This window comes from Ceratotherium simum, chromosome 3 (genome assembly GCF_057802395.1).
Source record: "Ceratotherium simum simum isolate JZ-2026a chromosome 3, ASM5780239v1, whole genome shotgun sequence".
In the NCBI taxonomy this organism is placed as follows: domain Eukaryota; kingdom Metazoa; phylum Chordata; class Mammalia; order Perissodactyla; family Rhinocerotidae; genus Ceratotherium; species Ceratotherium simum.
In genome coordinates this window covers 16,419,352-16,432,643 of record NC_141902.1, presented here as the reverse complement: position 1 = coordinate 16,432,643, position 13,292 = coordinate 16,419,352, and the positions used below count along the sequence as shown (strand labels likewise).

Below are 13,292 nucleotides of genomic sequence, written 5' to 3'. Positions count from 1 at the left end.
GCAAATGGGGTGGGCTTCATGAGGCAGAGCAGCATCTGTCACGTTCCCCACTCTCTGCCCCGAGTCTTGGAGCATGCTAGGTGCTCAGTGAATGAGTGGACGCATAAATGAATAACTAAAACTGATCTGGGGCTCAGAGAGGGGGAGCAAAGGTCTGGAATCCTCAGACTGCCTCCCTTTCCATATGACTGGAGAGCAGAGTAGAAAGTTGGAGTGGTTGTAAAAAATAAGGCTTGGGAAGGAAGTGAAGTCCAGATCCTGGAGTTAATCACTGACTTCATGGTTCTTAACCAGGATAGTGCATCAAGATCACCTGTGAAGGTTTTAAGCTGTAAAATGCCTGTCCACCTGCCCCACTAAAAATTCTGATTTACTGGGTAAGACTGGGCCAAGATATGATCATATTCTATTGCCCACTTCCAGTCGAGAACCATTGCTCTAATGGTTTTCGAAATGTGGTCTCTGGACCAGCAGCAGCAGCATCTCCTGGGAATTTGTTAGAAATGCCAATTATGGGCCCCACTCCAGACCTATTACATTGGAAAGCCTGGGGGTGGGGACCAGCAGTATGTTTAACAAGCCCTCCAGGTGATGCTGATGCTGCAGTTTGAGAAATACTGCTTTAGTCATTGGAGATTTTAGGTTAGAGATTAATGGAGAATGTGGAGACTGGATTGGAGACTAAAGCCAGAAAGAGGACGTGATAAACCTCGGTGACCCATCAGATGAGGGGAATGAAGGGGAGAAAGGAGCCACTCTGATGTTCCAGTTGCTGGCTCAAGGAGGAGAAAGAAAATAGGAGGATTTGGATTCAAATGACTTTGGTGTCATTCAATATTTAATATTTATTGAGCAACTATTAAGTGCAGGCTCTACTAGGCACTGGGGATGTAGAGGCAGCGGGACACAAAGGGTGGCAGGTGTATGTAAATCAGGAAAGCCTTCCAGGAGAAGCGTCATGGAGGATCGCCCAGGGTCCGAAGTGACAAGGATAGTGATTTCTACAGAGGAGGCAGTGTGTACAAGCAGCTAGACCAGTAAAGAATGTCCAGCATGACTAGATTGGTGGTTATGAAACAATATTCTGGCAGCAATGTGGAGGATAGACTAGCATGGGCAAGACTAGACAGTGCTCAGTAAAGAGGCCCTTCCAGTCATCCAAGTGAGAATAGGTAGGGCCTGAACCAAGACAGCAGCGATGGAGACTGGAAGAAGGGAGTTGGAGACAGGCTCTGGTCACCAAATGGGGGGGCATTAAGGAAGGGGAGTTTAAGAATGGGCCTCCATGTTTCAGGCTTGTGCACTTTGGCAGACGGACATCTCATTCACTGAGGTGGGGAATGCAGGGGAGGAGCAGGAGCCGGGAGAGAAGCTGAGTCCTTGGGACATGGTTCTTTTGATGGTCTGTAGAACATCTAATTGGAAATGCCCAGGAAGCCAATCTGGAGCTCAGGAATGTTTTGGGCTCTTCAACTATCAACAAGGACAGTGTGGGGACTATCGGGTAGCAGATGCTGAGAGGGTTAGGAGCTTACCTCTTGATAGTCTAGCCACCCTCCCAGGTGGACGTAATGTTATATTTAAGAATGCTTATTTTAAAGAGTATGGATAATAGGAACAGATTTCAGTTAGAATCTTTCCTGCTGTATTCTACAAGTCTTCCAAAATTAAAACTACATCATTGAGAATTCCAGGTGGTATCTTGATTGACAGGAATTGACGACTACAGTGGACTATTATTTTCTGTCTTAAAGCCGCAGGTAAAAGCACCTGATCCTAGATATGAGAGTGCATTAGGTCTGCTCAGATTGCTTCCGACTACACAAATAATATTTATCTTTAGGGGTAGTCATGCATTCTTAAAGGAGGAGAGAGAGCCTACTTGATTAAAAATTAAAGATTGGAATTCAAGTTGGCCCTCTGCTACTTTTTATCTGTGTGACCTTGATTGGGACACTTAATCTCCTCAAGAGGCAATATCTCAGTCTGTAAAATGGGAATAGTTATCCCAGTCTACTTTGCATACTTTTTACAGCACAGAATTATAATACTTCATAAGAAAATGTCTAAAATATATGGAATGTAATAGATATGTGAAAAATCATTTATGAAATATGCACTGAGAAACTACTATGTTGCAGGGAGTGGTATGAGATGCTAGAAATGAAAGAAATACACAAGACTCAATCTCCACAGTCCTCAGTCTAGTGGGGGAGAAAGATACAGACACTCAGATACATCCTTATGAAATAACGGGCAAAACTCAAGGTAGCGAGTTTTGCGGAGGTACCTAGGAGGCCTGCCTAATCCAGCCTGGCTAGAAGGGGTCAGGGAAGTTGATGAGAGAAGGGAACATCTGAGCTGTCCCAAAAGATACGTAGATATTTGCCATTAGGAAAAGATCGGGTAGAGGGAGGGTAAAGATTTCAGCCACAAGACAGTAACTATGTAGGGGGTGTGTCTGTGTGTGTTGAGGGTTACTGTAAGGAATAATTTGATGTTATTGAAGCAGAAGGGAATGGAGATGTTTTTTGACTCTGCTTCCTGGGATCAGGAGGGAATCCCAAGGGAGTTCTTAGGGACTTCTGCTCTTGTGGTGACGTTCTAGAAGATACCTCAGTCTCTCAGCCTTATGCCAGGCTTCGTCTGGCTGTGGGGGAATTTGGGCAGTGTCTACAGATGGGGATGTAGTCAAGCTTTATGCCCCATATCTAAGAATATGTGAGTAATTCACCCCTCATCATGCAAGGTTTCAGCCTAAATTTTACTCCCAAATACAAATAGTGTATGTAGGTTATTCCCAAGCCCACCAGGCTGAATTAGATGAACTTTAAATAGACAAAAGGTTAAAAGTTTGGCAGGAAAGATGAGGTCGTTTTCCTTTAGGAAAGGATGCATCTCTGTATTGGTGTGAAAACACACACACCCAAATTTATACAAAAGACTCCCAAAGAGAAATGATATTGACAATTGAAAACAAATGTCACTATTGAAACATTGCTTGATTAAAGATCAAATTTGATTCTCTAAATTAATTAAGTAATAAGATACACTGAATGACTTTAACCTCCTGAGAAGGGATATAATCACCCTGGACTGCACTGCTGCGGGGGGGATCTTTCTGGTCTTCTGTTGAGCAACAGGCCAAAAGTACCCCTGTGCAGTTAGATGATCTTTCAGGCTCACTCGTCCTCTCTCTCTCTCTGTCTCTCTGTCTCTCCCTCTCACACACACACACACACACACACACACACACACTGACCATTTTGAATTTCTGCTCAATGGGTGTTTTTGGAGCATTGCTACATAAAATGTTTTCTTTTTGGTACACACCAGCCATAAAATGAAGTACTCTCTCTTATATGCGCCGAAGTTGAAAACATACTTGCAGATAAATCACTAGACAACCCAAAGAAGCCTTATTTCCACCACGCATTTCTACTTTCTTGCCCTATCTCAATCTAATGAATAGCCGATCAGTGTTCCCTTCAGGTCCTGTTTGCTCCTTCCCTTGCACTCTGTGTTATTAAATAGTAAGATCACAACACAGCATGCAGTCAAAAGGAGCAAAAAGTGGCTGGTTACCTTCTGGATAGTTGATATTCTGGGTACTATGTGATTATTAAAATGGGTCTTTCTGGGCTAAAAAAAAAAATCTCACCAGTTGAAATGTATTCAATGGGGTCATATTATACTCTTTTAAAGTGCAAATACGTTAAACTAATTTTAGACCTAGACAGTCTTCCACTTCAGTGATCTAAGGCCATGCACACCCGGAGCCAACACAGGGCACACCGGAGAGGTAGAGCCTACTTTCTGAGGAAGTGTTACCTCAAAGTTAACAGTAAAGTCAGCTAATAAAGGTATACATGTATCTCCCTTCCATCTTAATTTCTGTACTGCTTTAGAGGGTGGATGGGGCCCTCTGAAGAGGGAGAGAGGTGCTAACAGGGGCAATGAGAGGGCACCCAAGACAAATCTAATCTACCTCATTTTAATGTGCACGGCTTAACTCCTTTCTTTAAAATTTATCCCTTTATCCATTCTCCCATTTCCTTCACAAAGGATTTGAGTCAACTTACAAAAATGTTTACAACAAAATAGAATCAATATTTGATTGAAGTAAGTTAGGCAAAAGTAAAATATGTATAAGAAAACAAACAAATGCGTATTCTTTGCATGTCTTCGAGAAGGACTATGATTTGGCCCTAAGCTTTCCACACCCAAAGGAAAGAAAGAAATCTCCTCCATCTGAACGTTCATAGTGTCCTAAGCTTAGCAATAACATATGTCGGGGAAAACACAGCTTCTGTACCATGGAGACCTGAGAGGAGTTTCTCCTGTGGTTCTTTAAGGAGAAGACAGGCATCTGTGATACATCCCTCCAAGAGAAACCAAATTCCCAAGACAAATTTTTGGGGTAGGCTGCAGAAGTGGTGTCAAAGCGTAATTCAGTCAGAGCAGTTCTGCAAGTGACTCAAACCGTGGAGCTGAGCATAGCGCTCCCTGGGCAGGGTCAGCCTTGATGGAGGAGGTAGACCAGCCACCCGGGGGAGCTCTCCATAGTAATTCTGCTGACAGGCTTTTGTTAGGGGTTGGATGGCAGAGAGTCATTTCCGGGTTATTTACCTCCTGCCCTAACCCTGAGGGTAAACATTCCCTGTTGCCTATTAAATCTTTGAAAACCAGTGAGGCCTAGGGTGGAGTAGTCCTTTTACAAAAGACTGAGCTGCCTGACCCACCCCAGTGTGCTGGTAGCAGGTCTGGATCCAGTCCCTTCTATCACACAGATAATGACATAGGAAGGTTTATCTTTTTTTTTTTTTAATTTTAAACAACATATGTCTCTTTTTTTTTTTTATTGAGGTAACATTGGTTTATAATATTGTATAGGTTTCATGTGTACCACATTATAATTTGACATCTCTATATACTACAGCGTTCTCTTCACCAAAAGTCTAGTTTTTATCCGTCACCATTCCCCTCTGGTAACCACCAATCCATTGTCTGCTTCTATGAGTTTTTTGTTTTGTTTTGTTTGTTCATTTGTTTTGTTTTGTTTTTCATATTCCACATATGAGTGAAATAATATGGTGTATACCATTCTCTGACTTACTTCATTTAGCATAATATCCTCAAGGTCCATCCATATTGTCACAAATGGCAAGATTTCATCGTTTTTATGGCTCAGGAGTATTCCATTGTATATATATGTATATACCACGCTTTATCCATTCATCCATCGTTGGGCACCTGGTTCCATGTCTTGGCTAGTGTGGATAATGCTGCAATGAACAGAAGGGTGAATATATCTTTTCAAATTAGTGTTTTCGTAGTCTTGGGATAAATACCCAGAAGTAAGATAGCTGAATCATTTGGTAGTTCTATTCTTAATTATTTTGTGGAACTGTTTCCATACTGTTTCCCGTAGTTTCCATACTATTTCCATACTGTTTCCCGTAGTGGCTGCAGTTTACATTCCAACCAGGGCACAAAGGTTTCCTTTTCTCCACATGCTCTAGAACGTTTGTTATTTCTTGTCTTTTTAATAATAGCCATTCTAACGGGCATGAGGTGATATCTCATTGTGGTTTTGATTTGCATTTCCCTAATAATTAGTGACGACGAGTATCTTTTCCTGTGCCTGTTGGCCATCTGTATGTCTTCTTTGGAAAAATGTCTGTTCAGAGTCTCTGCCCGTTTTTGAATCCGGTTGTTTGTTTTTTTGGTGCTGAGTTGTATCAGTTCTTTATATATTTTTGATATTACCCCTTATCAGATATATGACTTGCAAATATCTTCTCCCAATTGGTACGTTGTCTTTTCGTTTTGCTGATGGTTTTCTTTGCTGTGTGGAAGCTTTCTAATTTGATGTAGTCCCATTTGTTTATTTTCACTTTTGTTTCCCTTGCCTGAGGAGTCGTATCCAAAAAGATATTGCTAAGACCAATGTCAAAGAGAGTACTGCCTATATTTTCTTCTAGGAGTCTTATGGTTTCAGTTCTTACATTTAAGTCTTTAGTCCATTTTAAGTTAATTTTTAAACAACACCATCTCTTGCTTTGTCTTCTGAAGTACGGTTCCCCCATTTGTGTTAGAATCACTACTGATTCTAAATTCTTCAGAATGTTTTCCAGCTCCTTGGCTGGAAATATAGTGTATTATCTGGAAATTTAGACATGGCTTTGACTTCCTGACAGCCTAACAGAATCTTCTAAGTATGTTGAGAAATCTACATTGATATTTCTAATTTTATGGCTAATCTTGGAGGTTAGAATTTTTTTGCTTTATGGCTTTTATTTCAATAACAAATGTTTATGGACAGATGGTCCATGGGTCCATGAGAAAGTAGGGCCAATCATTAACAAATTTGTGGGGTTGATTTTATTTTTCTTAGACATTTTCACATGTACGTGGGTATATGTGAGAACTGAGAAAATTACTCCCGGAAAGAACTCCATATTCCTTTTTATTTATTAATGGCAAAGGCAGGCTGCTTTTCTCATGAGGAAGTCGCTCATGAATTTTCATTCAAAATAGTAAATTAATGTCCACACTTTAATATCTTTAGAGTGGAAAGGGATTCTACATGCAACTGTGCATATCAGATTCCATGTCTGGAAAGCTACATTTCATTCTTTAATGATATTATGATTGGGCTGGGTACCACTGTTGTGTCTCCCTTCTGCACTTACATGTGACACGGAGTAGAGGATGATGGGAAATTCTGATCCATTACGAGTATTTTACTTCAGTAAAATTCTTAAACCGTATTTTTACAAGATTTTTTTACCACTCCCTTTAGTGTCTTTTTTTTGAAAACCAGAGGCAAACTTCCTCGAGCAAATAATGTGAACAGTGAACACTTAGTGAATATTTGGGGAAAGAATCAATATGCTAAAGAAGCTAGGAAAATTGGATCATTTAATAGAAGTCCCAGTATAGACAAGCTGGTATTTCAGGAACTGGTCTTGTGTTTTTGCATGTGTTGGTGTGAAATGAACCATTAAGCCTACAAAAGATGGATTCTTTAATGCTCCAAAATATATATTACTCAGCCTTAGGTAGAAAAATTGCCAGAACGTTATCTTTTCTTCAAGCAACAAGTGCTCTATTTTGATGATTTCTTCATCTGGCTGTCTGTTTTAATCAAAATTCCTTAGTGGGCCAAGCTGAAACCTCATATATTCACACACACCTCCCATTGATTTCACTTGGGTGAAACTTTATCTTTTAAGCAAAGTTTAAGTTGAAATGTTGAGTTAATGATGCTCACTTTAAATACCAAAGGCTGAATGCATTTATGTATTCAAGCACTTAGCCAGTCAAACATAACTCCCATCAGGGTTTAGAGGAAGGATTGTTTCTTAAACTATGCCAGCCTTACAAATAATATATTGCTATCCAATCTGCAGAAAAATTATACTAAATAAGCTTGTTAGTATTTTATTTCTGTGGTGAAAGGCCCTGGAATCTTTTTAACCTTAGAAAGGCAGAGTAAAGTGGTGGACAAGACGTTGGGAAATACTTTTGGCAATTACGCATAGTAGTTAACCGAAACTTACGAATAAACACTAAAGAAAAAATTGCACATTTATTTCTCCATAGCCTGGTCTTTGTCTCTATTATTCTTGGACTATGAAATAAATACATTCATAATTCTGTATTTGTCTAACAAAAACTGACTTTGATTAGAAGACTTTTTCTCCTCATAACATGATTAATCTTTTAAACCTCCTAAAATGAGAATATTATACCTATAACAGAATGTCCAACTCTTTTATTATGAACCCATTTAAGATCAAGTACATGGCAATTTAAAGGAAAAGTATCTAAAAGAATACCGTTTTGGTGATATGTTTGCTTTATAACACTTTCATAGTACACGTGAGTTTGCTGTGTAACCTTTTCATAGGGAATATAACATATTCATAGAGTACTGAAAAGGTATGCTTTGAGACTTTAACATCTAGGAGATTACATATTTGAGTGAATGAGTTGACTCAAAAACACAAGCACAATGACAAATAGAATTTTATGAAGAAAATCCCTCCAAAAGAGTAGTTGCCATACTCATATCACTTATAAGATTCTGAGCTACTTACCACAATTTCAATCACCTCTCTCTCCCTTCTAAAAACAGAGGCATTTGTCACCAGGAATTCCAGAAAAGAATGTGGGTCTGCATTCATCTGATAGAATCAACATATTCTTCAAAGCGATATAAAACTGCTAACCAGTTCTATGCTACTCTTGATAAATTCCCTCATCTATGATCTTCTCTGTTTCCCTGTATAGTAGTTGACACTTTTCCTGGAAGACACTGTCTTTTATAAAATCACTTGAAAAACACTTAGCACACCTTTGCAGGTAATGTATACATAAGAAAGTAAACTACTTCCTCACCTCAGAATTTTCCAGAAATAATGAGCACATTAAATTGCAGTCATTTCAGAAGCTTTCAAAAGAGCCAACAAAGAAGTTCTAGTAATTTATTTCTGATTTGCTACAGAGTTAAATATTTGGTTTCACTAAATTTGGAAAACTCTCAGGTCTTTTCTAAGCTGTGAATTAATACACGGCCAAGAATCTGAAATCAGGCACAATTGCTTAAAAAAATGTTTTTGTCTTCAGTATTAGAACATTATGAGAATTTGTCATTTGGCAAACACTGGTGCTGGTTCTACACTAATGAAACAAAATATGGAACCAAAGCATTTGCTGTATCTAATCAACTCAAGCCTAAATATTCTCAGGTAGGATGAACTAGACTAGACCAAAGAAAGGGGGAGTATCTGTGGGGTTCATTTGCCACCTGCAGGTTTCTAGTGTAGACTGTCTGAGATGGACACTGAGGTGTGTTTAACTAGAAGAAATGGCTTTTGTTCTAAGTCCCTTTGTAAGGAGAATAATAAGAGGGACCAACTCAATGAATATAAAAGCATGGCAAAGAGCCAGTGAAAAAATTTCATGGTTCTGAACATTTTATCATTTTCATTTATTTAAAATCTATTCATAAATCTTTAATTTTCACTATAGAGAAGAGGAGTATGTGAAAGGAATGGGAAGACAACTCACATTAATTGAGAATCTGCTGCACTTAATCATTTTAAGTAAGCAAATATACCATTATCATATACTGAAGGCGGAATCCCACCTTCAGAATGAGTGAAGAAGTCCATGTTGCACTGGTTGCGTTGGTATTGGCATTTTGGGGATGAGATGCTATTATCTCTGTCACATGCTGCTCTTCTGAAGTCATTCTTGCCCTACTAAAGATTTTTGATTTCATTATCTACAATCATTCATCATCATTAAGCAGGTAATATGCTGGGCATTAGGGATGCAAAGATAAATTCATCCCTTGCCCTTGAATTGTTTGGTTATGGTCAAAGTTTCATTTTTATGAGACATCCTAAATACATACTTTCCTGGTAAAGCAACAAAAAAACCCCGCTTTGAGATCAGAATTCAGGCTTTTAAACACAAAGCTTATAGCATCCCTTAATAAATTAACATTCTTTTTAGGGAACAACCTCTTGGGATAAATGCTGTTATTCAGATTTACTTTTCCTCTTCTTTTTTTTGTCCAAGATGGCATCTGAAAGCATATAGGGGGCTTACTTGACCTTGTGATTCTGGGGTGCAATGACGTGCCCTGGCTTAACGTCTCCCTGGGTACAGGCTGGCTGGGTTCATTGAAATGAGTCTTGCCCTGGACTTTATGAGGTTGCCCCCCAAAAGGGCTGTGGCTGTGTTGTTGTCTCTTGGCTTGGTTAGGAGGTATTTTCTGACTTAGGTTAGGCTGACTAAGCCTCATCTCAGCCCTCACTGGCCTGGCCAACTCTCTGAGGTCTGGCTTCAGAGGCCCCCCAGCTCTCCTTGAGATCATTGTGCTTCTGTTGCCATGGCAACATCTCTGTCAAGTTCACCGGCTGAACTCCCAGAAACCTCAGCAGGGGATGAGAGAACAGGGTAGCAAAGGGAGGCCTGCCCAAAGCCCCCCTCTGACTACACCAACATATCTCCAAGGTGTAGTAAGGACATTGTTGAAGGCGGTCTCCTCTCAGACTTCCTGGAGGGAAATGGAGCTGACCTCCTTGTGCTTTTGGCTTTCCCTTCACCCTGTCTCACGTGCCTGCCCTCTGGGTTTTAGGCCAGAAGAGGGGAGGACTCACATCTGAGCACCTGCTCCTCTTGCCTTTATTTCCTTCTTACTCCCCAAATCCACTGAGGTGGAAGCAGGGAGATTTTCCCTTCCTTTCCACGTTGCTTTTAACATTCCCTTGGATCTTACTCTCATGATTTTGGGAGTAGCATTCCACCTTTCCCCTGTCTTTATGGTTAAAATGTGGGAGGGTACAAAGAGAGAGAAACCGTGACCATAATTCAGGAGGTGTTTCTAAATGATTGTACCTGTCTCATGAGCAAATGCTTATTAGTCACTCACAGAGTTAATAAAGAAAGCCTGATGGTTTATTTGTCCCTGTTACAGTGGTTCTTTGTTTTTTAGTATTTGGAAATGGGCTACTGTTTCAGGTTTCACGTGGATGCTGGAAGTCCCTGCTACTCAAAGTGAGGTCCACGAGCAGCAGCATCGCCAGTTGTCAACACTTGTTAGAGATGCAGAATCTCAGGCCCCAACCTAGAACTACTGAATCATTACCTGCCTTTCAGCCAGATCCTCGGCTCCGCCACAGGCACATTCAAGTTTGAGAAGCACTGCTCTAGGCCACCAAAGCCTTACGGAAGGTTTTGGCTACATCAACTATACCCATTGTTGGCATTCAGTTGAACATTTATTAATCAATTCTGCATCTTAGCCAGTGACGATTCTTGCCCTTGGGTTCTTATGGTCCTAATCAAGAATCTTTATAATTATGGTAAAGTAATTAAAATAAAATAGACAATTCTAGATCTAGTGTCCTCTGTCACCAGACACACCTTAATTTTTTTTGACAGATCTATTAAGATTAAATTTTAAGTTATGAAAAGTAGATGTTCATTTTCTTGGAAAGCAGTCATTTAATGTATAGAGACAGGAACAGGGTAGTAATAAGATGCTCACTTGATAACTCCAGATTCATACCTGAGGCTCCTGCTTCGTTAGTACTGATAGGGTTTTTTTCAGTTACAGTTTGGCAAGACTCTAGGTTTTCTGTTAGGGGGGTGATTTTGGGGGGAAGGACAAAGTCACAGTGTTTCATCCTGTACTTTCATTTTCTGATCACAGTGTTTTAGAAGAATCTGGGCTTTACTTATTCACCAGGATTTCAATAGAGAATCACATTAATCCTTTTAAGCTCCTTATTCTAATGATTTATTTTGTTGAAAACCATAGTGATCCTCCTTTGAATTTTAATGATTGCTGGCTATTCAAAGATTCATTGTTTTGACTTCCTGTCCTTACCTTTGTTTCCTACATGTCTGTGGGGAACACCTGTCTAATACTGGATCTGCCCCTGGTGCTCACTGGCTTACCAGAGTCACTCAAGCCTATCTGTGAGTGCTAAGCTGAAATGCTGGCTACTCATCCATGACAATAGATGTAGGATGTATGTTTGCAGAGATAGGCAGATAGACAGCAGAGGGACAGATAAATGATTGAGTCATTTCCCAGTGAAAATAATATTTTGGATATGATAATGTATTGTGATCATTGTAGAGAAATTCGTTAAATTCATATTCTTAATCATGAATGTATTGGAATGCAATATCTATGGAAAATCTAGTTGAAGAGAAAGGGGTTCAAATTTTGAGGGTGCTATTCTTACCCCAAATTCTGGACTGTGTAACCTTCACCAGACACTGACCCTCCATTTCTCAGTCTGTTAAATATGACAGTGCTCTTTTTGAAGGACATCGTAGTAGTCATTTTGTTCAAGTGCTGCAAACACTCAGAAAGGGTTAGCAAATGGGAATAGCCAAGATATGTCTCAGGTATGAGCATCAGAATTACATGTTATGGTTTCAAATCTAAGAAATGGCTCTGTCACAAGCTTGAGTTCCTATTTTGCCCACTGTGTAACCACACAGTGGTTTTTGCATGTATCACCTAGGAACATTATGGGTTTTCAAGAATATATTATTCTAATATGAGATTTTAACAACTACACTGTATTTATGCATAATACATTTTGTGCCTTATCTTCAGGCTTCTGGACTTTGATTCCGAATATCAGGAGCTCTGGGATTGGCTGATTGACATGGAGTCCCTCGTGATGGACAGCCACGACCTGATGATGTCAGAGGAGCAGCAGCAGCATCTTTACAAGGTTAGAGCTACCCTTCTTGCCTTACCTTGCTGTGGAAGATCTGATTAGCCTGACAAGTCTCTCTCTCTCAGGATATCTTTGTGTTCATTGTATGTATCATGGTGTCTATTAGAATTCCCATCCCTGTCCCCAACCTCATTTCCATCCCTTGTGTGCTGACAGGCTGCACCGACATCATAATTGCAAGAAAGTTCCCTTTATCACATTCTATTTGGTGTAATTCTATAGAAGGACAAAGATTTATCTTCAAGATGAATAGCAATAAATGAAACTGCGTTAATAAATAGACTGAAACAAAATGAAGGATAAATGGACTGGTAACATTTAACAAAATGTGTTTTGTTTGGAGCACTCACATGAATTCTCTCCACCCCTCAGATCTTTCCAGAGGAAAAAAACATTTGCCTTCGCTTTGGTTTGCTGCTTGCAGGGTCCAGGGCTCATCCAATTTAATGTTTATTAGTGATACATAGAGCAGACATTGTCATATTAAGTCAATACATTTGCGTGTGATTTAAGAAAACTGGCTTGGAACTCACATATTGATTGCAGGCAATCCATCTAATAACTATCTATCTTGTTTTCCATGTCTGCTAATTCACCCTTGGCCTAGTGTGTTCTACCAATTCTACTAAAATAATCTTAGAAGTTCTTCCAAAGCAGCCATGTGATTTTGACTGAAAAAATGGTTGCGAAATTCACAGTGTCTGACAAAGCTGCTGGGGAGGGTAGAGGGACTTTCTACTGAAATATCAGACTGCAGTAAATCTTCCTCATTTAGGCAATTTTTATTGGAGTAATTCTGACAGTTGTCATCCTTGAATTGCTTTGAGCATATGGCATATTTCAAAGAGCAGATTGTGAATCATAAAAAATAAAATTAATAACTAACCACAGAATCAGCAACAGTATAATGACAAGAAACAACTACCCTCTAGCTTTTTAAAATTTCTTATAGAATAAGAAGTACATTCAAGGTCAAATAAAAGTTGTCTTCTTTCTTCTTCAATTTTTATC

General features: G+C 39.6%; 1 protein-coding gene across 3 annotated transcripts in view; it reads left to right on the top strand.

Moving 5' to 3' along the window:
• Positions 1-13,292, top strand: part of AKAP6 (A-kinase anchoring protein 6) — a 467,551-nt gene that overhangs the window by 349,256 nt on the left and 105,003 nt on the right. For all 3 annotated transcript variants that reach the window (XM_087422756.1, XM_014780419.2, XM_087422751.1), the window contains one exon: positions 12,155-12,275. In XM_087422756.1, the coding sequence (XP_087278882.1) occupies positions 12,155-12,275 (121 nt within the window). The remainder of the gene's footprint in view (positions 1-12,154; positions 12,276-13,292) is intronic.